General features: G+C 42.9%; 1 protein-coding gene across 10 annotated transcripts in view; it reads right to left on the bottom strand.

Moving 5' to 3' along the window:
- zeb2b (zinc finger E-box binding homeobox 2b) overlaps positions 1 to 25,056 on the bottom strand; it is a 154,633-nt gene that overhangs the window by 51,838 nt on the left and 77,739 nt on the right. For 6 of the 10 annotated variants that reach the window (XM_072471492.1, XM_072471483.1, XM_072471519.1 and 3 more), the window contains one exon: positions 5,434 to 5,691. The exons of 1 other annotated variant lie outside the window; for it this stretch is intronic. In XM_072471492.1, coding sequence (XP_072327593.1) covers positions 5,434 to 5,691 — 258 coding nt within the window. Of the gene's footprint in view, positions 1 to 5,433; positions 5,692 to 10,805; positions 10,828 to 12,500; positions 12,686 to 25,056 lie in introns of those variants that run through there. 3 more of the 10 variants (XM_072471472.1, XM_072471501.1, XM_072471546.1) reach the window with 2 other exon arrangements.

The following is a 25,056-nucleotide window of genomic DNA, read 5'->3' as shown; positions in this document are numbered from 1 at the left end:
TGACCGAATGGGCTGTGTCTGTGCTGTCGGGCTTGATCTACCAGCCACGCTACGCCTGAAAAGCAATGTGCCGCGGTGCAACGTGGCTGGTAAATGATGCCAGACCCCGCTCCCGGCATCTAACTGGCTCACCACGCCTCGCGAGATCTAACATGATCTCATGAAACACCATGATGTGAAGCCCGTCCATTGTGGGCGGGATCACTTTTTTGGAAATCTGCATATTAGAGTGAGACAGCTAGTCTCACTCTAGTATGCATGTGGAGTTTGCAAATTCTCCACGTGTCTGTGTGGGTCTCACCTCCACAACCCCCAAAAATGCGCAGGGTAGGTGGATTGGCCATGCTAAATTTCCCCTTAATTGGAAAAAATTGGATACTAATTTTAATTTAAAAAACTCACTCTAATATGCAGTTCCCTGAGGTAACCAAGGCATTGGGATCTATCTGTTTCTCCTTGGAGACCTCAGGCAAGTGCCATTCAGTACTGGTCTCTACAAAAGGGGACTGACAGAACGGCACTCGTCAGGGTCTCCCAGGAGATTGGAGGCCCTCAGGTGCATGCCTTTTGGGCAGTGTGGTACCCTGGCACTGCTGGTGCCACCTGGACACCCTGGCATTGCCAAGCTGGCACTGCTAGTCTGGCACCCTGGCTGTTCCACTGTGCCAGCTTGGCACTGACAAGGTGCCCAGGTGACACTGCCAGCTGGCAAGCGCGCTGCCATGGTGTCAGGCTGGCACTGCCAAGGTGCCAAGCTGGCATTTTTTTTGTGTGGTGGTGATCGGGCTGGGGTGTGCCCTACACGGGGGGGGAGGGAGGGGCGAGGTGGTGAGAGGGGGGGGGGGGCGAGGTGGTGAAAGGGGGTCCTGGGACCCCTTACAATGAGTTGGGGCTTGGGGAGGGTTTGGTGGTCGCGTCGGGGGCTCCCGAGAGATCGGGATACCATTTAAAAATGGCGTCCCGATCTCTACCTGCACTGAGGAACTTCAGCGAGTGGGGCTCCTCAGTGCAGGAAACAAGACTAAGTGCAGGCTCGGTCGTGCATTCCCCACTGAGCTCCGTATCTAACCGGAGTCACGTTAGATAGCGTTGTGTTTCTCGGTGCTGCGAACGGCAGGAAACACACTGCTAAACGCGCTTGCTATGTCACATAGTTCCCATTTGGTTAAATCGCGCCTGTAGCCTCCATATAATTCTACATGAGAAAAGAGTCTCTCGCGAACCATGAGGTTGTACCAAGGCAGATCTATTAGCTTTAGCACTAAAAATATCAGCTCCTTCAACAGTAATTACATTTTTTAAATTGCTTGTAGCTAAATTATATTTTTCAATGGAAAAAGCTTGGTCGATGAGATACTTGTCCAATTGCTATTTCTCTCCACCCCCAAAATAATGGATTGGGCTCAATTTTAGACTAAAATGTCGGGAAAAGCCGCCCAGCAGATGGATGATTGCTCTGCAAATTGGCCATTCATAGACAAGAGACAGGGAGCTGAATTCTCCGCCGTTGGGATGCTCCATTTTGCCGGCAGCCCGGGGGTTTCCCTACAGCATGGGGCTGCCCCACAACTGGAAACCCCATTGCCCAGCCGGCGAAACGGAGCATTCCCCCAGCGTGCTGAACCCGAAATCTGGGACGGAAAAACCCACCCATGATTTCTGCTCCTTAGGGACAGGAAGTCTAACCTTAGAGACCATCCGGTCAATCAGAGGCCAGCTGCTCTCCAGTCCTGGCAGACCCACCGAAAAATGTGGCCAGTGCCAATACTGCACTCATGGCTTAAGGAGACGGTCAGCTCTGGATCAGGACTTTGTAAGTGTTTGGGGTCTCGCCGAGCCCCAGTGAGGGGTTCGAGGGACCAGTGTTTGAGATGTCATGAGGGGGCGGGGGTTGGGAGAGGAACATGGGGGTAGTAATATTTTAAGGGGTGTTCGCATGGACCCAGGGGACCCCTGAAGGAGGGACCCCACAGGGAAATCTGCCGTGCTGGCAGCTTGGTGTGGGCTCTCCCACAGTCAGTTAAGTCCTGATAGCAGCCAGATGAGGCCCTTAAATGGACATCAATTGCTCACTTTGTGACCTCAATTAGCCCACTGGCAGATGGGCTGTCTAGCACCACTCCTATCACTGGAAAATTTGGGGTGGCAACTGAGTCATGCGAATAAACAGCAGCCAAGCCATCCACTTGATTTTATATGCCCCACAGCCATCAAACCCACTGTCAGGGGAGCATAAAATCCAGCCCATTATATGCGATTGTACTTTGGACTAAGGACTCCCCAGCAAAGTTTGAAAACAGGCTAAGTAACTTTGTATCCACTTTTGGACAATGTCTTCTCCTTAAAGGTCTCAATTCTATCTCTTAGAAAAAAGTCCAAAAATAGTTTTGTTTTTAAGAATCCAACCACAGCAGATGGTGTATGAATTCAATAAACATCTGGATGCCTAATGATGACCATGAAACCATTGTTGATTTCATCCGGTTCATTAGTGACTTCAGGGAAGGAAATCTTCTGTCCTTACCCAGTCTGGCCTACATGTCACTCCAGAAGATCTACAGCAATGTGGTTCACTCTTTATGAAAAATGCCCTCCAAAATGGCCAGGCCAGCCACTCAGTTCAAGGGCAATTAGGGATGGGCAATGAATGCTGGCCCAGCCAAGTGACATCTACATCCCAGAAGGAATGGAAAAATACCAGCTGGAGCTCTGGGGAAGTTGTAGAATCAGGGTGTTTAAGGAATCCAACAGATAGTGGATGGTGGGTACGGGGTCTATCTGGGAGCGGGTGGAGGCGGCTTTGTGCAGGGGCACGAGTTTGGCAGCCCTGGTCACGGCTCCCCTACCGCTTGCGCCGGCCAGGTACTCCACCAGCCCGGTAGTGGGGGCAGCCCTGCGGATTTGAGGCCAGTGGAGAAAGCATGCAGGGGAGGGGGGTGTCGGTCTGGGCTCCAATTTGTGATAACCATCGATTCGCCCCCGGGAACATGGATGAAGGGTTTCGAGCATGGCGGCGGACGGGGGTGAGGAGGGTGGGCGATATGTTCCTGGAGGGGAACCTTGCGAGTTTGAGGGATTTGGAGGAGAAAGCTGGGCTGGAAAGAGGAAATGACTTTAGATACTTACAGGTGCGGGACTTTGTACGCAGACAGGTCCCATCCTTTCCATGCCTCCCGCCAATAGGGATTCAGGACAGAGTAGTCTCTGGAGGAGAAGGTGGAGAGGGTAGAGTCTCGGACATTTACAAGGTGCCCATGAAGGGGGAAGAGTCCCAGACAGAGGAGCTGAAACTCAAATGGGAGGAGGAACGCGGCAGGGAGATGGAGGATGGGGTATGGGCGGAAGCCCTGAGTAGGGTAAACTCAACCGCAACGTATGCCAGGCTCGGCCTGATTCAGTTTAAGGTCATGCACCGGGCTCACATGACGGTGGCTCGGATGAGCAAATTCTTTGGGGTAGAGGACAAGTGCACTAGATGCGCGGGAGGACCAGTGAACCACGTCCACATGTTTTGGGCATGTCCTAAGCTTAGGGGGTACTGGGAGGGATTTGCGGATGTCATGTCCCGGGTGCTGAGAACAAGGGTGCTGATGAGTCCAGAGGTGGCAATTTTCGGGGTTTCGGAGGGCCGGGGAGTCCAGGGGGAGAAAGAGGCCGATGTTCTGGCCTTTGCTTCCCTGATAGCCCGGCGGCGAATACTGCTGGCATGGAGGGACTCAAAACCCCCAAAGACTATGGCTTTCGGACATGTCAAGTTTTCTGGGTATGGAAAAAATCAAGTTCGCCTTGAGGGGATCTGTATTGGGGTTCGCCCAAAGGTGGCAACCATTCATCGACTTCTTCGCGGGAGAGTGAGCGTCAGCGGTGGGGGGGTGTAAAGGGTAGAGTAGGAGAGATAAACAGGCAGGGAGTGTAGGTGGGAGAGGAGCGGGTATGTGCGTTATGGTTTGGTTGAAATGTTGGTTTTCTGTTGATGTTTGCATATTTCTGTAATCTGTAACTGTTTACAATGCCCAAAAATACCTCAATAAAATTGTTTGTTAAAAAAAAAAGGAATCCAACTGGGTTAGCTGTTACTGGGTTACGGGGATAGAGTGATGGTGTGGGCTTGGGTAGGGTGCTCTTTCCAAGGGCCGGTGCAGACTCGATGGACTGAATGGTCTCCTTCTGCACTGTAAATTCTATGAGACTATGATAATTGTTAACATAGGATGCTTTAATGTCCATGTTAGCTGTGTTCATTCTGACTGATTCTGGTCTTTCACTATAGGCCCAGTAATTCCTCCAGGTTGACTCCCTTGCTGATGTCATCTGTAATCTCCATTCCAACAAAAAAAAAAATTGACAGAAATAAAGACAAAACACCATTCAACTTAATGATTATTCTTTGCAACTGTTAGATCTGTAAAAGGTAAGGCTCTTGACTCTTGGGAGCCTGGTTTTGTCTTCTTATACTTATATGCTTGTTTTCTATATTGTATATGGCAAAAATTTATGAAAGGCTGTCATTGAATACTTTACAGTAAGAAGTCTTACAACACCAGGTCAAAGTCCAACAGGTTTATTTCGAATCACTAGCTTTCGGAGCACAGCTCCTTCCTCAGGATTCACTGGAAGGATGCATTCTGCAAACAAATAGACCAACGAGTAAAGTGATTCTGAAGTAAATGTTGGGGGAATAGCATTATCCTAAATTTAAGTTTGGGCTGTTATTTGAGATAAAGTGGGATCAATAGTGTGGTATTCTATGAATGCAGAAAACGTGAAGCAGATGCCCGTCAGCAAATAACTTGAAAATAGAATTATAGTTGTTCAATAAATTAAAATAAATGTTAATGCTTGTTATTAAAGCATGTCATCTCAAAATCATGGTTGGTATTGTAATTTGTTTACGATTTTCTTTAAGCCTGCCATAATGTAGATAGCACTGACCTCCACTCTGCACCTCTAGTTTGTAGAGCTTCAATTGACAGAATTACTGGTATGGAGTTTTTAATGTCACCTCACAGAAGCCAGAATGCAATGTTAAACTACAGCCTTTAAACAAGATGGTAAAGTAATGTTCCTTTGCTTTAATTAAACAACAATAACTGCATCTGCACTACTCCCCAATGTTATTCTTTAATTAAATTCAACACATCAGGTAGGTACAAGATTCATAAAACTGACAGCAGAGCTTTTACGAGTTTGACCTCTGGATTAGAGAACTACATTGGCTTTTGAAGGGTGCCACCAAATTACATATTTAACAATGGTTGAATCATCACATAACGTGTAACATTTGGAATATAAAACATCTGCAGCACATTCCTCTGCCGAACCAGCATGTTGAGTCAAATGAATTAGAGTGAAGAATGTTGTGTGTGGACAACCTCACGTATTCTAATATTTCCAGAGTGAAGATCCAATAAGCAGTCCAGAAGGCAGACTTACCAGTACCATCTATTGAGACTGGTAGTGTATCCCTGCTGTGCCAGGTGTGTTCCGTGCTGCAGTCCCTCTTCTCACCTTCCTCGTCCTCCCTTGGCAACAGTACTTGGTTTCTATGTGGGGAAGAATCGTGGTTGGGCATAGTCACTGGACTGGAATCTCTGTCCAGGGCATTAATAATACTGTCATCTTCCGCAATGTGAAGCTTGTCTTCGTCATCTGTTTCTGAACCCGTATCCACTACATTCTCATAGTTCAAAACTGAAAAAGAGAAAAGGAATCAGAAGATTGTGGAGCAACCAAAAATGTAGGCAAAATGAAGAAAGAAGGGCTGAAGGTTAAGTGAGTAAAAAGATCTACCGTGCCTGTGTTTTGTCAAACCTGGCTCAATCTCATTTAAATCCCTTTACCCCAGACCTAGCACCTGGTGTCTCACTTTCCAAACTCTTGAGAGCACTGACAAAACATGCCGAATAAGCTAAAAAACATGCTTCAAATGTCAGAACTACTCAAGAACCAAAATAAACCGGTTTATTTTGCCACACAGACCTGATGCACTTGCACCAGCATTCCTTAAAATAGACAGTTTATAAATAAGGTCTTTGAACTGAATTGAAGGTGGCTGCTTCTGCATTAGCTTGCCTTCCCAGTCATTCAGTGTGCATGGTAGTACATAAATTGTCCACTTTACCACTAGACAAGAAAGATTAGAGTAATAAACACAGGGACATTAGTTTAGCTGGAGCAACATACCATCAGTTACACACATACAGACACAACACTGACAAAAACTGTTTAACCTGGTGCACAAGAAACACAAACAGCCACACACAGGGTAAAATTTATTGTAGGTGACGGAGGTCTCGCCTGCTGGCTAGAGAGCTGGCAAGAGCTCCATGTCGCCTCTTTTCAGGAAGCCTTGCCGCATTAAGTGACAATTAACTGGCAATGGCGGGCCTTCCCTCCAATCAAGGACCCTGGGAGCGGAAATCCCACCCAACAAGAGCTGCCAGACAATCCTGGCCAACAGCCTTTCACTGTTCAGCAGTGCCGCCAAGGAACCGGTGATGCACGCACAACCGAGGTCCGGGATCGGCAAGTGGTCCAGGTCACAGGTGAGTGATGCCAGAAGGGGGATTGCAAGCTGGGGGTCATGTGGGAGGGGGACAGGGCTGTGACACTCAGTGGGCCACCCCACCACGCCCCCCCCCACCATCCCAATGCCGGGTTCCTCGAGGGGGGGGGGGGCACTGAGTGACTTTGAATAAGGGATTCCTTCCCCGACGCCGCTACTCCCCCCTTCCCCCACTCAACCCCATGGAAAATCCGCAAGCAAATCCTTTTTGTGCTTCCTGCAAAGCACGTCCCCCACCCACCGTTGGGTGAATACCATCGGCAGCAGGATGAGGCCCAAACTGGTGCAGGAAAGCCCTCCATAGGAATTCATCGGGGGGAGGGGGGTGTGGGGCAAGAGAGAAGGTGGGATGTCCCTACCTGCAATCCCCCTGCCTGATTATTTGCCCTCCTACTACCAAAATCACCACAGGGGAGGGCATTAAATTTCACACACACACGGTTCATTTTGATTTCAGTGCTCTTAATAAAGAAATCCTTCGGCTTTATCAACTGAACTATCTCAAGTGGCTCTTGCCAGCTATCAGATTATACAGGAGTGGCAGGAACAGAATTGTGCTTGTATCAGGTTTAGAATCCTCCTCTCATGAATTTGTGAAACATTGAAATCATTTCTATTTACAACACTTGCTTCCCAGGCCTTCCTATCTGCTTCTTTTCCTGCTTCTGGAAGGTTTGCTGTTTATTATTTTGTGAAGAAGAATAATAAAAATAGTTTTTAAAATATCTATCTATCTATATATATATTAGCTGGGACAAAAAAAATTACACCGCACATATCTACTCATAATATGATCTTTGTATAATCCGCGGGCCTGCACTTGCCTTCCCAACAACTGCACAACAGGTGCAAATTAAAATGAAAACGGCAGCGAAGTTGGGCAAACAGAAATGCTGACCTGGTTTGAATACCAATTGACGGGCGAAACAAAACCTTTTCAAAGAGGTGTGACCACAAGGGTTTAGGCAAGTTCAGGCTGGGTAATGCCCTTTGAAAATAAATGATTTTTTTTAAAAAAAGGGAATATTCGTCTTCACTCAAGCTGTGTGGTCCAGATATACCTTGGCACAATTGACTGGGCCCTTCCTTTGCAACGGTAGTTTAACCATTTCTTAGCAACGTGCCGAAGATTCTTTATTGCACAACGGTTCAAGGCTTCACTGGATATATTTGTCTCAGGCGACAACAAAAGGTCTGAGTCCTGGGAAGCTATCAACCCACCCCCTAAAAACTGGTCTCTGGGTGCAAGAGAAATAAAGAGAGGTCTTGAAGGAGTGAATAAAATTATCTCAGGCTGGACAAGCATTAAAAGGCTTTTTATTCCATAAAAAACTTGCCTTTTAAGGTCTTTTGCTTGTCCACAGCATTCTCTCTGAATAACACGTGAACGTTCCCGGTGCAGTGTGATTCAAATATTTTAGAGAAAGGGGGATAAATGATTAATCACTAGCTACCACACTCACAAATATCAGAGCAAGCTAAACAAGCAATGAAGTCATGTCTCAGTGTAGGGGCAGCAGCAGAACATATATCACCCTCAAAGGGCAACAATACTTTCCCAACCTGCAAGACCTGGACGACAGGAAATATTATTCTCTTCATAAATACCAATTTCAGTCCTGACAAGAATCTCTCCTCTGAGCAATAAGCTCAAGCCCCAGCACCAGTGACTGGCTCAGAAGACCTCACTAAGACTGTGGGAAAGATGTAACAATGGAGCTTCGTTGAACATTAGCATTTTATTGCACTGATAAGCTCAACACCCCGACCCAGGCAAGTACAAATGATGCTGAAATTATCCTCCCTTTTTTAACAAAGCAGATTGACAATGAATACACTCCTGGTATATAAAACCTGAAGGCTATTTATTTAATAACTTATGCAAACCTCAAGAATTTTAATTGAAGCAGTTTACAAAAATGGGAAGTTGTCTGCCCAGAAACCTTGAAAAGCAAAATCAGTTTCCCTTAATTGACAGGAATATATGCATTTCAGCTAAAATAACTACAAATAAGTTTTGGGACCCTTTTCCCCATTTCTAAATGAACTGAGATTTTAATCCTCCTTTTTATCTCACTCTGTTAAAAGAAAAACCAAGCTGGCCTTCCGCAGTCGCTATTGTGACTTTGTTAAAGTATTGTCTGCCTCTGATCTAAAATGGGCCACTTCTTACATGTGGCTCCTCTAGATTTACCCAAGGGCCACCACAGAGGCTTTAGTCATCAAACTGCAAGTTGGCACCAGCACAGGGTATTACTTCAACCTACAAAGAAGTGGGTGCCTGAAGAATTCTTCAGTTATTTTGTAAACACTCTGTGTGAGAGAGAGAGAGAGAGATGTCCAGTTGCTGGCGGAGAATAAACAATGGCCCCGTATTAGTCTGTGGACAATGTGAAATGTCTGCCAAGTGAATAGTGATGGATGCCAATAAAAATGCAGAATTTTCAAAGAGATCCATGGAGGGATTTCTGTCGTGGCCACCTTGTCTCCTGATCATTTCAGTCAAGTCTGAAAGGTGCTGGAGTTACAATAAATCTAACTGGTTTTCCTCTATCCACAGAAAAAAAAGCTGACTAAAATGTTTTTACAATCAAAATTTACGCAGTTCCTGCTGGCGTAAAAGTATTCAAATGCATTTATCAATGTTCAGACAGCAGTAATGCCCCACAAAAACAGATTTCTGAACGGAATGTTTGACTGAAAGGGAAGGTCGTGAGTCCGACTGTACAAACTTTTTTATTTTTACCTGTCAAATTGTTTACGGTGACAAATATTAATGTTGCTGTTCTGACGATTCTGGTCCTAGCACGACAACAGGAGAGGACATTCCAAGGAAATTCAAATAAACACACTAACAGGACTACAGGCTCCGATGGGACAAAGTTCCAAAATCCATCTCAACCTTACTTTAAAAAGATAAACAAATAAAATCCCAAGGTTGAAACAAAAGTGCCACGCAGATAGGATTGTGGGCTCTGGTTCTTCTCTGGTAAGAGAATTAAAAAATATATAATTTGAGTTGACATCATGTTACAAGTCATGCTGAAATATAAATAAATAATACCACAAGTACGATTTTGGTCCAGCATGCACCAATATCTCAACAAGATTATATTAACACAGGCCCATCATTTCATTATCTCATTTTAAAACACAATAGAGATGCCCTGATCCATACTGAAATATGTTTGCCTAAACTGCTCCTTCCGCCCTTCCCACTGACGTACGATTTACATGAAATAAAACAAAGTAAATATATTTTTGAAGGTTACGTGTGCTTTTGTCCTGTATTTGTTTTTCTCTTTCCAAACCGTACAGTCTGATAAGATAAAATGTTTCAATGGGAACAGACTTACTGTGCACTTTAAGGCTGCAGTGTTCCTGGAACATTTTTCTCAACTGTAGAAATTCGAACTCAGCCAGGCAGACACCTACATGAACTAAATGACTTTAGTGAGATTGTCCACAAAACAATTATCTGGCTGCTTTTGCAGAAGGTTGGCTTGATAAAAAAGCCAGTGCCACCTTCAAAATGGCTTTATTCCATGCAGATAAAAGAGTTTTGTAAGCTATCTCTTTCAAGAGGAAACTTTTGGGAAAGGTAATGGCAATTTTTCTCCGAACACTGTTGTCTAATAAACAGGTTTGCATTTATTTGCAAATGTGCAAATCATGTTCAATGCGACATTGCATCACCAGCAATTGATATCAGCATTACTGCGGAAATTAAACACAACTCTTCTCTCGTTGCAAACAAAAAAAAAAGAGATATAACAAACAGTTTTTTTCTTTGTTTCATACAGTGCTCACATAGCCTTGTATGGACATTATACACCCACTTGCTTCTTTGGTGAAAATGTCCAGAATATCAGGTCTCAAGCCCTCCTTATCTCAGTACTATATAGAATTACATGGAACGTACAGAGTAGAAATAGGCTGTACAGCCCAATTCAGTGTTTGTGTTCCATATGCCCCTCCTCCCACCCACCTTCATCTAACCAGATTTGCATATCTTTCTGTTACTTTCTCCCAAATATTGGTACAATTGTGACAAAGTTCAGTGAACTCAAAAGGGCTACTGTAAAATCTTGTTTTTCCCCCACTTCTCCATCAAAATGTAGGACAAAAACAGGTGAATGGATATTTTGTCATTTGCACTTTACTCCCCTCACCTTCCTATCCCTTCCCACAGAAACACATTCTTTAGAATGTGCTAGTCACAATTGTCAATAAAATATACCTTATTATCAGCTTCCCTCCTGTTTTCTCTGACTTGTTTGATCAGGGTCAAATCCGGAGGCTGACAGTGAAGGTATGATGACTCTTAAGTATCTTTAGTTTTGAGCCTAGGAAGATGTTAGAATGGACATGTATGATAAATGCAACTTTGGGGAGTCGGTCAGCAAATTGAAATGTTTTGCAACAATTCAAAGGACTTGTTTGTAAGCAGAATATACTTAAGCTTGCATTCCTTTCTGTGAACTTATCCGTCAAAAGAGGGTTACAATTCAGCCTACAGTACAATGATTAGTGTCTTCCCCAACCTCTCCCCCTACACTTTCCTAACGAGTGTTCTTTGGCCAGGAAATTGGACTGTTGGGCCTGATTGGCACCATTGAAGTCCGTCATGGAAGAACTGATCAAACGAGGTAAGTCATTCCTTTATTATTCCCATTCCCCAAGATGGAATGCTTCAAAATGACCTGTTGCTCCATCTAACTGCTCAGCACGGAGCTCCCAAAACCTACCAATAAAGCTAAGAGAGTATGAACGACAGACGGCACAGTCCAGTTGATGCCACTGCCTCCGTGATCAAGTGCTTCTGCATCTCTGCTATTGAGTTTCTGTAGTACCTATATAGCAATAATGCACCTTGCCAAAATACTTTGTACAACTTAATAATCCTGTGCAACACAGACAACAATTTTGATTTTTAAAATGCACAATCTTCAAAATGGCCCAGGGCTTTTATATAATGGTGTCCAAACGACGCCCCTGCTGTGGCGCAAGGTGAGTACATTCAGCAACCGATACAATGACGCTCACACTCAGCAAAGACGTCATTGTGCCAAACTGTTTCCTGACTTGTGATCAAGCAAATTAGATGGCATGGGGGCATCAAGTGTGAAGATAACACATTAATTGCAGGCTTGTAAATAGAGCTGGCAGATGATTCAATTGTCTTCAACTGAATGGAGTTTAAATAAATTTAACAGGGGTCAAATGCTGAGGAAAAAAAGTAAAAAGTGGATGTTGCAAAGGTCTGATCTTCTTCACAGTGTTAAACCTCTTGGCTTTACAGATCACTATTTTTACATGCCACTTCATGAAGCAATTCTTCCACCAGAAAACCCAGAAACTTTCAACTGTGATAAAAGCATTTCCTAAATATACTTTTTCTTTACCAAATACTGAAAGAAGAGATTGAAGTTTTTACATCAAAGGCTATCATACTTTTTTTTCCAAGTATTCTTATACTCCAGTGTGGCTCTCAGCTTTAGCACCATGCTTTATGTTCCCAAAGGGAACTGTACCTGAGCCATTGGATCATCTACATTTCAAGACCTCAAGTCAATCCTGGGTTTAACGTTGATTAATGCGCATGCAAATTGCACCAGGCAGCACTGGAACGAAATACCTTTTTTTTTAGTGTATCAGTAGCAAAATTGCTTAAAGCCGACCAGCAAAACTCTCCAAAAAGCCCTCTCAATAAATTATCAATCAAACCCAGAATACTAATAATGATTTATAGTCCAGCCCGCTCTTCAGAGCTCTATTGTTTCCACTAAGGCATAAACATTAGATCCAAGAGCAACAGTAATGAAAGTCGCTCAGCCAGATTCGCCTTCAGCCCTTTCTTCAGTGAATCTCAACTTTCACTGAAACTTCCTTCACAAAATTGCTTATACAGGCAGTGACTAAAATCAAATCATACCTTTAACTGAAGAAATGACAGCTGGCTCCGTAAGGAAATGGCTTACTGCAAATAAGCCCTCATGATCCCAAGCAGCTAGAGGCCCGAAACAAACACCTTCCATCGGCAGCAAAACTATTTTTTTTTTTTAAATTCCAAAGTTCACTTCTGGTTGGGACAGCCTATACTCAAATGCCCTGTAATCCTCTCAGCTAAGAATCATATTTAGTTCTGGTGCTGGGAATTAACAAGAGCCTTCTCCGTCTGGCACGGCTAACAGGCAATGTGTTTCTAACCCATCAGTTGTAGGGGATGGACATGGACATTCACCTGATTGGATGGAGGCAATTTGTTGTGCTTTAAAAAAAAGAGAGATTTGGGAGTATGTTAATCACCTGAATGGCTCAAAGGGGAGGTGTGCACATTTGCAAATTGGAAATGAGGTCATTGTCTGCTAGGTTTCCAAGGGGCGTTGGGTGTTGTTAAAGTGACAAAGATGCAGCTGACTGTATCGGGCTCACCTAACAACCCACCAAACTGGGCAAGAAGTGACAGAAGTGAAAGGCACAGAAGCAGATGCTCAATACATTATGGGGTCTGCTTTGTGGCAGCGAAAACAAGCACAAAAGCAGGAAATTCAGTGATGTGTAAATGGAACAATGAGAAGGGAAAAATTCAATAATTTCTGTCAGGAGGCATTAACTGAAGCTAGACTTTAATTGAATTAAAGTCCCATTATTTGTTCAATCCTGAGCAACAAGCTAGCAAAGCAAGGTTTGCTCTACTGTTCTGAGGTACCAACCTTCCTCACCCCGTAATACTCAGCCATCTGTGCACACATCCACACATGTTCTATCTCACGACAATTGCACTGGGCCCCTATCAAGCAAGGACGCCAAAAAACACACACACACACAAAAGCTCTGCAGGCCTCCCCCAGGTCCAAAGGGCAGGGGAAAAAAAACTCGTTGCTTGTCACACAGGTGAGCCAGCAACCACATCCTATCAGCCTTAACATGCATCAAGCAAAAGAAAGGTTAAAATTAGAAAATTCAATTTATTTGATAATTTCCCAGAATAATTAGAGTTAATATGGGTTAATTAATATGCAAATCTCTCAGCAGATGTTTTGCAGCAGGGCCCAAGCGTGAAAGCAGTCTGCCTTCCCCTACGTGATTTCGGCTGTCAGTTATTGGGCATAATTACTGTAACTAACCAAATACACACAAAACGTTGAGAATATAAAATTGTTACAGTTTCGCCTGTGTGCAAGCTGGTACTTTGCTGTCACAAAGGGGCCAATTTCTTTTTAGAAAATAAAGGTCTCTTTTTAGCTTCCTAGGGCTTTTAAAAAGGCAGTGACTAAATTAAGTATCTTATCTGCTCCCATGCATAATTTAATCAGTATTTTTGTTGAACTCCTCCTCTTGATACACTGGTGCAAACAGTGCGAAAGCTGGCAGATTTTGAACAGGTATGGAAAAAGAGAATTTAAAAGAGAGGAGCACGTGGGCAGGGCATATTCATAGCTCAAATGCGACATTTGCTGTTCGCAAATTAGTTTGTGTTTTTTTCAAATTTGCTGCTTAAGATTCTCACTATGGATTTATTAGCAAAGCAAGTGAAATCACTTGTAAGTGTTTACTATGCCACACAAATGTATTTATTCCGTAAATACTGACAGCTCCTCACTGGTCAGCTAGTTATAATTAACTAGTTATAATTAACGCGGCCAATATCAGCGCTTGTTGCAAACAAAACCCAGAAGAACCAATGCTGTGACATTGTGATTGGCCAGGTGGTGTATTTCCATGTCTCATGTCAATGTAATTTAAATGATGGCCTCCTTTTAAAAAAATTTAAAAATAACTTTAGAATACCCAATTCATTTTTTCCAATTAAGGGGCAATTTAGCGTGGTCAATTCACCTACCCTGCACATCTTTGGGTTGTGGGGGCGAAACCCACTCAAACACGGGGAGAATGGGCAAACTCCACACGGACAGTAACCCAGAGCCTGGATCGAAGCTAGGACCTCGGCACCGTGAGGCAGCAGGGCTAGCCCACTGCGCTGCCCAAATGATGGCCTCCTTGATGTATTTACAAGACAGCGAGAAAAGGTTTCCCATCTCACGTTTTGGAGGTGACAGTATCCTTTTATTGTTTGCCGGTAGTTAAAACTTCTGAAGTTGGAACATGTCTGTCCAATGTTTTCATTGTTTATAATAAGTGCACATGTTAAGAAAGACCGTTTTTAGCATACATTTATTAATGTCATCAGTTTAAAATACATTGCATTTTTGGGAGACCCAAAGACATTTTGTAGCAATCAGGCACTTATCAGGGCAGAGTCAGGCCTCCTGTTGAATTCAGCTCTGGAGGGGGGGGGGGGGGGGGGGGGGGGGGGGGGGGGGGGTGGAAACCCTTCCCCAAATGCTGCCAATCAATCAGAGACCACTGAAGGGCCTAGTCTCCATCCTTTCTGCTCCGAACTTGATCTGAGGGTGTCAGGAAGGCAGTGGCGTCTGCACCTTGCACCGTCCCGCTGAATCAAACCTTTTACCCTGTGATATAACACACGGAGCACCGTGCTACCAGGTCAATATGGGTTTCAAAAGCCGAGTACTGGAAGTTCCAGTTCCATGACTTTGAAAGTGGTTTTTGGCATGACCCTTTTCTCTTGGACTCTTCTTACTGTCTCAGTGGCTGGAAGTACCATGTGATATGGTACTGAATCACACAAAGCATGGGGTGGGGTGGGCTAATGTGGGCTGAGTAAGTCAGTTCAGTCAAGATGGACACAGGGAGCCACAATAAACTGCAATCCTCCTATGCATAAGATGAAATGTTATGCAGGTATTTACTACCAACTTGAACCGATTGGAAAATGTGGACAGCCTTGCCCACCCTTCTGCCTATTAAGGCCACCAATTAATGCCACTTAAGTGTCTGCCAGGCAGGCCCAACCAAAATCCCTGATTTACCTGAAGTCCGGAATTCATGACACTTCTTTGAGGACTATATGTAGTCCAACAGTGGCCACTATTCAATTTCGACACTGCTGGCATACAGAGCTGATGGCTAATCTCATTGTCCGCCAGCTCTTTCGGGTGGGATTTCCTCCTCGGTAAGGGTGGAAGTCCCACTCTGATCCAATTAAGGCTGCATCCAGGCCAATATCGCTGCAGGCAGCTGAGCTTATGGCCAGCACCATGCCGACCACTGTTTTGGTCAGGGCGTCAGGTAATCCCCTCCCTTGTAAAATCCACCTCATTGTTTTAATAGGTTCAACATAAGAAAGTGACGCTATTTGTATCACTGTGAATTCACATCACCTTTCTGTATACCTGGAAGCTGTACCCTTGGATGTGTGGCTGTGCAGAGTAATACATTGGAGAAATGTGTCGGCACTTGGGAAGAACATTTCACATGGCAAACCTGCAAATTAGAAAATTTAACTAAAAGTATTTTATTTATTTTTTTATAAATTTAGAGTACCCAATTATTTCTTTTCCAATTAAGGGGCAATTTAGCGTGGCCAATTCACCTAACCAGCACATCTTTTGTTTGTGGGGGTGAAACCCCCGTAGACATGGGGAGAATGTGCAAACTCCACTCAGACAGTGACCCAGGACCGGGATTCGAACCGGGGTCCTCAGCGTCGCAGTCCCAGTGCTAACCACTGCGCCACATGCCGCCCCTGACTAAAAGTATTTTAACATGTAATACTCTGCTATTGTTGACACCTCTTGACTTAAACGCTGAAATCTGCTGACGTAAACAACTCTTTTTCATAATGTGGGGCTTTACTTGATCGGCACCTCATCCACCACCTTAAAAGTTCACTCCCTCTACCACCAACACACAGCGACAAAAGTGTGTCCACCTACAAGATGCACTACAGTAACTCGCCAATGCTCCTTCAACAGCATCTTCCAAATCCATAACCTCTACCAGCTAGAGACACAAGGGCAGCAGACACATGGGAAGACCACCACCTGGAAGTTCCTTTCCAAGCCACACATCATTCTGACTTGGAATTATATTGCCATTACTTCACTGTCACTGGATCACGATCCAGGATCCTAACAGCACCGTGGGAGTACCCGCACCCGATGGACTGCAGCAGGTCAAGAAAGCGGCTCACCTCCACCTTCTCAAAGGCAATTAGGGATAGGCAACAAATGCTGGCCTCGCCAACTATGCTCACATCCCATGAAAGAATGTGCAGCCAAATGCTCTGCTAATGTTGGGCTGTTCTATGTCAGTATGGGGTTTCTCTTATCTGCTGCAAAGTCACTATGCTAAATGGAGCTTTTTTTCTGCTGATATGGGATCACTCTCTCTGCGCACTTGAGGTTGCTCTTGCTTGTTAAGATGGGACCATGCTCCTTGGTGCTGCGCCCCATGCTCTTTGCGATTTGGGACTCCTCCCTCTGCCAACATGGAACTAACTGATCCAGGCTGAAGAACTCCAAAGCAGTTCTCAGTTTTGATTTCTTCCAGGCCCACCATCAAAACAAACACCAACTGTGCTCGATGGGATATGATGAAATACATGGGGAGAGCCTTTAGCCCCAGATTTTCTTGCCAATGATGCTGTTCACCAATCTTTCTGGGAGGTATTCTGCCAGTTTACAATAAGAAAATAAGCACGTAAGGACGTTTGGGCCAATAAAGACCATTTGGACCATTTAGAGACATCTCCTGCCAATTCACTGACCTCAGACTGAAAGAGACAAATTTCCAGCCCGCACACTCTTCAAGCATAACTTGCTGCTGAGGAGTGTGGGATCAGTGAGTTTATCTTATGCAATCTATCCCATAATAGACACTCTGCCACCTATTTAGTCTCCCGAGGGGAAAGTTCTATATGAATACTCAACTACTAAAGGCAATCAAGTGAATCACCAGAATGTCTGTGCAAGTAAGGCAAAATGGCATCCACTCTGATGTCATAAAATACAATGTGAGAATTCTGGAATCCATTAATCTGCTTAACCTGCAACCAAATCAAATATTAAAGATCTAAAAGTCCATTATCTACTGTGAGAATTGTTACAATGCCTCTCCTTCTGATCCTTGATTTTTATTTCCATTTAATTTCACTAATCCATGTGCTACGTCACATGCCCAGTTAGTTGGTTGAATTTAATTCAAGCAAAGTACCTAATATCAATGAGTAGATTCACTGGAATGAGACCTTGTGCTATTCATGGAGAAGTCACTGCATAGTTGACTTTTTATGTTGTTCGTCTATTCTCTGCTTTTTTTTGTGCTTCAGCTAAAAGTATTTTCCCCCACTGTACAAAAGGGAAGCTTATTTTCAAGTCAGCATCCGAGTTACTAGATTTCACCTAAATTCACACCTGTTTTTTCACACCAGCTGTGGTCGGCCTTTCTCTCAACTGGTCACAATGAACTTTTTTTTGCCCTTCCCAGATGGTTACACACCATCCCGTAATATTTGACTTAAATACTGGAGCGAACATTTACGCACCACATATTGTGCGGACACCTGTGGTAATCTGGCTGTTATAGATTTAACCGTAAAAAATTGAATGGTTTATCTGTGGGCTTCCTCTGAAGCCTGGCCTCTTACACCACTCGGATTCAAATCCCTTTCTTCTTCTTTTCAGCAGTCCTTAGAGGCCTGTATGGCCCGGTGCCACTAGCAGCCTGCTAAATCCTATCTCTCAGGTACTGGAATCTGCTGATGCAGACAGTAAGCTGGCGTTCATCAGCTAAACACAGGGTGTGGCAAAAGTCAGACAGATAGTCACACTGCACTGCGATCAGCCTCCTTTACTCTTGTAGAGGAGGCCTGACTTTTTTCACAAGTGCAAAGCAGTCAACATTCTAGGAGTCCCCATCCCCCTACATCTTCTAAGGTATGAACATTTGACACGTCACTAATGCTTTCAGCTTACTGTCCTGTTTTGGCAAGAGTGAATAATATTGTGATGTATTCCGTGTGTGTTATCTGTGAAATGGGTGATTGGACTATCAAATGGAGATAAAGATTGAGGAAAGGAAGTCCAGCTTATTCGTAAACCAGCCTTCTTATAACAGTACACTGATGAGGGGGTGAGAGAGAAAAAGAGCCAAGAAGTGTGCTTAATATAGCACGTAACTTGCTTGTGACAAGACAGTAAAAATTCCATTAGAATAGCATGAACAGACCTTTTTCGCTTGGTATCCCATATACTGAGCATAGCAAAATAGATATCTTAAATTTTTCAATTATTCATTTATAGCACCCCATAAATGCACTACCCTGCATAACTTTAACCTCATGCTTCAAATTCAATCCACTTGCTAAATATATATTTAGTAAAGACTAATTTATATGCTAACACATCAAGCATATGTTGAACACTGTTTCAACACAACACAGTTCCACACAGCTTGAGTTATAAGTAAAGAATGTTTCAAAGAGTAATTCAATAGCAGTTGCTTCCTTTTCCATGCAAACTAAATGAGAAGTGGAGGACTGGAAGTTTTGCTTCTGCTAGTCTTCAGTTTGCTAAAAGAATTCTGTAACACAATACCTAATTAAAATTGTGAACGCTCCCAGAATTTTGTTCCCACAGATTCCCTTTACCTTCCTGGAAATATCAGGATATCAGACATGGAGCTGGAAAACAATCTGAATTATTCAAGGTTGTTTTGCATTCCTGTTGGGAACTATTTAATGAAGCTCCTTGATTTGACCACTTTGTGTTAATGTATCTACATTACTGATACCAAAAGGCAATGACCACCATAGCATTAACGTTGTCCAAAATTTGCTTTGAACTACTGCATAACGCACATCCGGAGATAATCACTCCTTTTGGAAGTAATAACAAAGTCAATCTAGATTTCAAATTGCTACTTCACAATTGTTGACAGCCAGCGAAGCATGTAGGATGGGCTGCTTCATGGCAATATCTCTATGTCAGCATTCCTACATGATCCAACAGGGTTACTGCACAATATAAATGTGATGAGCCAAAATGTTGGGTTTTTACATTTGTAACGTTTGTCCTCTCCCCAACAAGAATTGGCACACTCATTTGAGGGCTTTCCTTCCTTTGCCTCCATGAATCGGATACCTTCCAGGCACCCTGCCCAGCAATCTCTGGGTTACAAAGTCAGTCTTTAATCACTTTGTGGTACTCAGCCAGGGGCGTGATGTCTTCAAATTAGACTGACATAAGTGTCCATAAAGAACGTAGAATCTTCCGGTCACAAAGTCCTCTATTTCTGGTAGGCTCCACAGATTTGCCTGTGTGCACTATCTGTGTCCATCTAATTAAAGGGTCTATCATGCAACTTTGCTAAAATAGTATTTTACTGTTGCCACTCATTCCATTTCTCCGCAGCATTACAATCCAGGGCTGCTTTGGGGACTTGGCCATTATTTTCAATACTTGCACATTTGTACGAATGATGCACTGGGGAGATGGTTTCCGGGTGATTAAAAATGTAGCAGATTAAAAGAAAACGGATGCCAGGTCAGAACTTGCAACCCAATACTTCTAAAAGTAAACTTTCAAGAAAAAAAAATTGGATACTCAAAATTTATTTTAAAAAGTAAACTTTCAATTGTTTGCATTTTGGAGGAGGAGAAAACAACAAGAATTTCTATCTATTTGCAAACAATTAAAATTATGAATTAAAATCCAATGAATTACAAGTTATTACTTAATCATAAAGAACAATGTTATACCTTTATATATATACCTATATAAGATCGAATCTCTTCTTTTGTGTGATTGTGCTCTCCTGACTACAATTGATAGGGTGCAGCACTATCAGGATAACAAAACTCTCAAAATCAGGATTTGGGAAACATTTCAGAGCAAATTTTCCCACATTGGCCTTTTTTGTTCCCGTCCCTGGAAATATTCCTCACTAGATGTAAAGACAATATGAAAATTCATTCTGAACAGCATTTGTGCTTTGAGCTGTGTTGGAGTGTTTCGTGCATGAATCGTTAGGTGGGAAAGAGTATTGTAAGATGGCCAAAGCAGCCTTCTCTCTCAGAAGCTGAAAGATCAGAGAAAATACTATCCAGGTGAGGCCTAGGCCCCCTTTCAGGCTCATTTGAGTTTTTATTTAAATGGAAATGAGAGTATAAAACACATCTGTTTCCCTCCTGTGCCAGAATATTTGCCACCTGAATAGCATCCCCACCAGGTATCAACAAGATGCAGGAAATGGCTTTCCTTTTCATCCCACCTCTCTGCAATGAGTAAATGATTGCCCAACAAGGCGGCCCAGCTTCCCCATGTCTCCTCAATCTACTACTTTTTGATCAGGAGCACGAGAGACTGAATATGTGTGAATGCTTAGGTACCTGGGGTATGGAAAGTGGTAATTAGCCCAGCAGGATAATTGATGTGTAGATTACGCAGAGAACAAATGCTTTGACTTGCTTGTTCTTCTTAACACTCCTAAACAGATTCTTCTTTTTTTATTAATGAACACTTACCTCCCTGGTTAAACTGATAAGAAACCATGCTGTACATTAAATGGAAGGCTTCTCGTCATTCTGCTCTACTGTGCTGTGCTGGTGTGATCTTTTTCTCTTTACAACCGACTGCGCATTACCTTCTAACCAACCCCTCCGCGCGCGCACACACACACAAACTCACTCAGTCTCTGAAACACACTCTCTCACAAACACACGTCTCACCACCTAACTGAATTAAACTCAGGGACTACTAGATCTCAAAGATGATTCAATTTTTATTCTATTATGCATCTCCATGTGTAGGCGCTTGTGCTATAGTTACTCAACCTTGATCTTATTTTCAACCATCATCGTGTAGGTGGGAAATTATAAAAGACAAAACTTTACTTTTCGCAAGGTACTCCAGCCAGGGCGGAGGTTGGGAGAAATCTAACTCCTCCAGTGATCCCCGTGGAGCTTTCAATCTGTTCTTAAACCAAGGAAATGGGAAGCAGCGAGGATGCAAAGTGTTAACGCTGCATGCAACTTATTTCAGAACGGGCTCAAAAGACAAGTATCTTGTTGCATTCTCATCCCCACCTCAAGAAAAATAATTAAACTGTTCCTGAGTTCATTCTATCAAAACAACCCCAATAAAAAGCAGTGCCACTTTATTAATCCTTTCCCCTCACTTGGGACAGAACATTCCATTGAAATGAATGTTTTGTTTTTGATCGGGCAAGTTAGGAACATCTCCAGCAAGTCAGTTTTGTTTTGAAGCAGCAAGAAAATAAAGAACGCTCCCGGTTGAATGTTAATTTGTATGAGTATTAGATCAAAACCAGTACAGATGGTTACTACAAGCAGTTTAGCTTCTGGTTAAAGCAGGCTGAGCAAAATCTGCAGTGCACAAAACGGCTGCTTCATCATTAACTAACTTATTATTGAACGGGTTGGTTCCAAACAAACTAGGTTAAATTCAATTGGTCTGTTTTTGCACATGTGCACACAGGAGACTTGGTTCAGATAAGCTTATCAACTCTCACACCCTTGCATTTCTCACTAGAAATTATCTTATTTCTTAAAGTAGCAGAGTTGACATAAACAATGCATGTTACCATTCTGACCAAGCATTTAGTGTACTTTTGCAGAGGGTTCAATTACTCATGATTCCGAAAGCTTGAGGTCGGCTAGAAGTAGAACTGTTGCCACTGTGAATGTAGGGGCAAGGCTGGTGTTAAATTTGAGCCGAACAGGAACTCCTCATGAATCTGTTTTCTCTGTTAAAAGTCTCTCAGGCAAAATTACTTTCAAAGAAAGGAAAACAGAGTGCTGTTTCAGTCATTTTTGCATTTAATTGTATAAACCAGTGACATTCAAAGATATTTTGAGGCCTGTGCTCCTTTGGTCACATTTGGGAACAAAGATAAATTAATATAACATTTGGTCCAGGTGACCAAGCAACAATGTATGTTTAGTTGTTTTGTTTAGTACCAATTATATGACCAACTACACAAAAAAAAACAATGAGAAGCTTAACAACCAAGAATTATTTCCAAAATAATTGGACCAATGCCAATATAACATAGCCTCATGGAGATTAATAGTCAATTCCAACAGTCATCACGTTTGTCCATATCCCACCACCAACTCTTCTGGTAAAAGTTTAAAAGTATCAAGTTGGAAACAGTCTACTGAGCAAATTGCAGGTCTTCAGGTGCACACTGAATGCATTTGGGTTCAACTGTTCATTAAGGCTCCAAAAAGCATTTAATGAGTGATATTAGGTCAGTGGCTCACTTTTCTGGAAGGTGATACTAAAGGAACAAACCACAGCAAGTTTGGAGGAACTTAGTGAAATGAACTTGAACATAAAATATCAAATCTGTACAAACTCAAGCTCAGTGAAAATGCATTAGATTGGACGAGGTACATCAGCAGCAAGACATTATTCACCTACTCATCACATAAGAAACAAGCAAACAATCGCTGAAGCTAATTTCTTAATTAGCTGTGCTCTGGCAGTAATGATTGCAGATTGTGTCAACTAAAATCTGTTTGGTTTCTGTAAATTGAAGTCCGACAAGCATCCCTTTCCGCCGAAAACCTGATAACTCTCACCCCCCCTGTCTTTTGTTTTTCCTTCCAGCCTTCTTCCTGTCGCCATCTCAGTATTTAATCTGACACCGTCAGGCAGCCAGAATGTTTTATTCTTCCTCTCCCCCTCAAAGAGGAAAAAAAGAAAAAAAAACATTTACGTGGGTACAGGAGAGCTGGCTGGTTCTTTCAACACAGGAAACCAAGAGAAACCTAGTGGCGACTTGCAAATGAGAGGAGCTCTTTCTCAACAGCTAATCAAGACTGTGCTTTAAATACATGAAATGATAGCTCTTAAAGTTCACTATAGTTTCTTTGCCAATGTCGTCATCATTCAGCATAGCATCTCTGCCAGAAACCGTAGGCCCTGGCCTTAACAGACCTAACTGCTCCATACCCCTATCAATCGACCTATGCATGAAATCGATTGGCATTCAATTTTTTTCACAAGGTATTTTTCTACTTTCTTCAACTACTTCTGATTACTTTGACTTTTAGACCAAAACTGCAAGCTTGGTTTATTTTTTAAAATGAGGTATGATACATGTTAAATATTAACACATTATGTATTTTAAAAATCCAGCTTGTGTAGGCAACGGGCGGGTTGCTTGTCTTGGTGTCTCCATAATCCTTTTATGCAAACAAATCCATGGCTTTTATAACCTGCCCTTGATCGTAAAATAAAAACCCAACATCACACAGAAAGCCACAGGAAAGAAGCCAATTATGTCCTTCATCTATTGAGGAAAAGAGAAACCGAGCAAGATGTGCTGACGCTCTTTGGTGTGTCTCAAAATACAAATGAACGGAAAAAATAAAAGCTTCAAAGAAAACAAACGCCACATTGAAAGTCAATGTTGAGATTTCAGTCGCACACATCAAGAGTACCTACATTTACCAGTTAAAAGGTGGGGGGGGGAAAGAGTCAAATGTAGATACCCAGATTTGTTTCTGGCCTAATTTCAGAATTTTGCAGGCTGGTTTCAAACGCAAGAGCCTGAAGACTAAAATATCTCGGAAGGTGCTATCCCACTCCCTCAACTCCCTTTTGCCACCCACCTAGCCATGGAGGAATTAATGCCGAGGCCAAAGCCTTGAAAAGAAGAGCCTCACCTCCAACTGAACAAAAGAGTCCAGGTAAAACCTATGCCCAATTAGCAAAAAAGAGGAATCTAATTCAGAAAGAGATCTTTTTTTTTTTGCCCTCATCCGACCAGCAAGCTGTTTTCATTTCCTGTCAGAAAGCCTTGAACACTAAGAAGTTACCTGACTCAGCTTCTTGTAGAAATCAAATTCAGTTGGAGATAACAGCTAATCATTTGTCACCGTGAAGCAATTCCCTGAAATCTGAGGGAAAATCCACAGCTGCAATCTGCAGTCCTGTCAGATCAGAAGAAATTACATTCTGTGGTGACTAACCTCTGCTCTCCGAGCACTAACAACAGCAGTTGACTCTATCAAAACAGAATATTATGAACCTGTAGCACTTTGAACCACGGTGAGGCAGCTCATTCCAATGACCCACCCCCCCCCCGCCCCCCCCCCCAACTGAAAACCTATAGCCACATACCGTGGCCTAGCCACAGCCTCCATCTTCGCCACCAAGTGCAGTTTGTTGCATTTTGTATCTACATAGTTACGTGCACATAATTTACGAACCAACTGAAAAGCATTTGTCAGCTGAAGTCATGCATTTGTCATCTAGAACATTTAGTGTGAAAAGAGGAGGTAGCACTCCTAGTCGAGAACAGTTTTGTTTTATACATGCAACAGTGAATCTGGGAATACAGCCATATCACATTTTCCATACTTAATTTCTTTATTCTCGGCCTCGAAGACAACGTGATTCTGTTTGAAGCATCGGCTAGGAAAGTACAATATTGCTAGTGTTTAAAACTGGGTTAGCAATGAATTTTGTTGTGTCAGTAATTCATTAAGTCAGTGTCATCTACTTCACTAGTAACCACATGTAAGTAATATAAGATATTTTACCTAATATTGTGAGAAGGGACTTTGTCGTGTCATTACAACTATAAAATGT

Source organism: Scyliorhinus torazame, chromosome 2, assembly GCF_047496885.1.
Source record: "Scyliorhinus torazame isolate Kashiwa2021f chromosome 2, sScyTor2.1, whole genome shotgun sequence".
Taxonomy (NCBI): Eukaryota; Metazoa; Chordata; class Chondrichthyes; order Carcharhiniformes; family Scyliorhinidae; genus Scyliorhinus; species Scyliorhinus torazame.
Note: the sequence above shows the minus strand (reverse complement) of the source record. Positions and strands in the feature narration are given on the sequence as shown.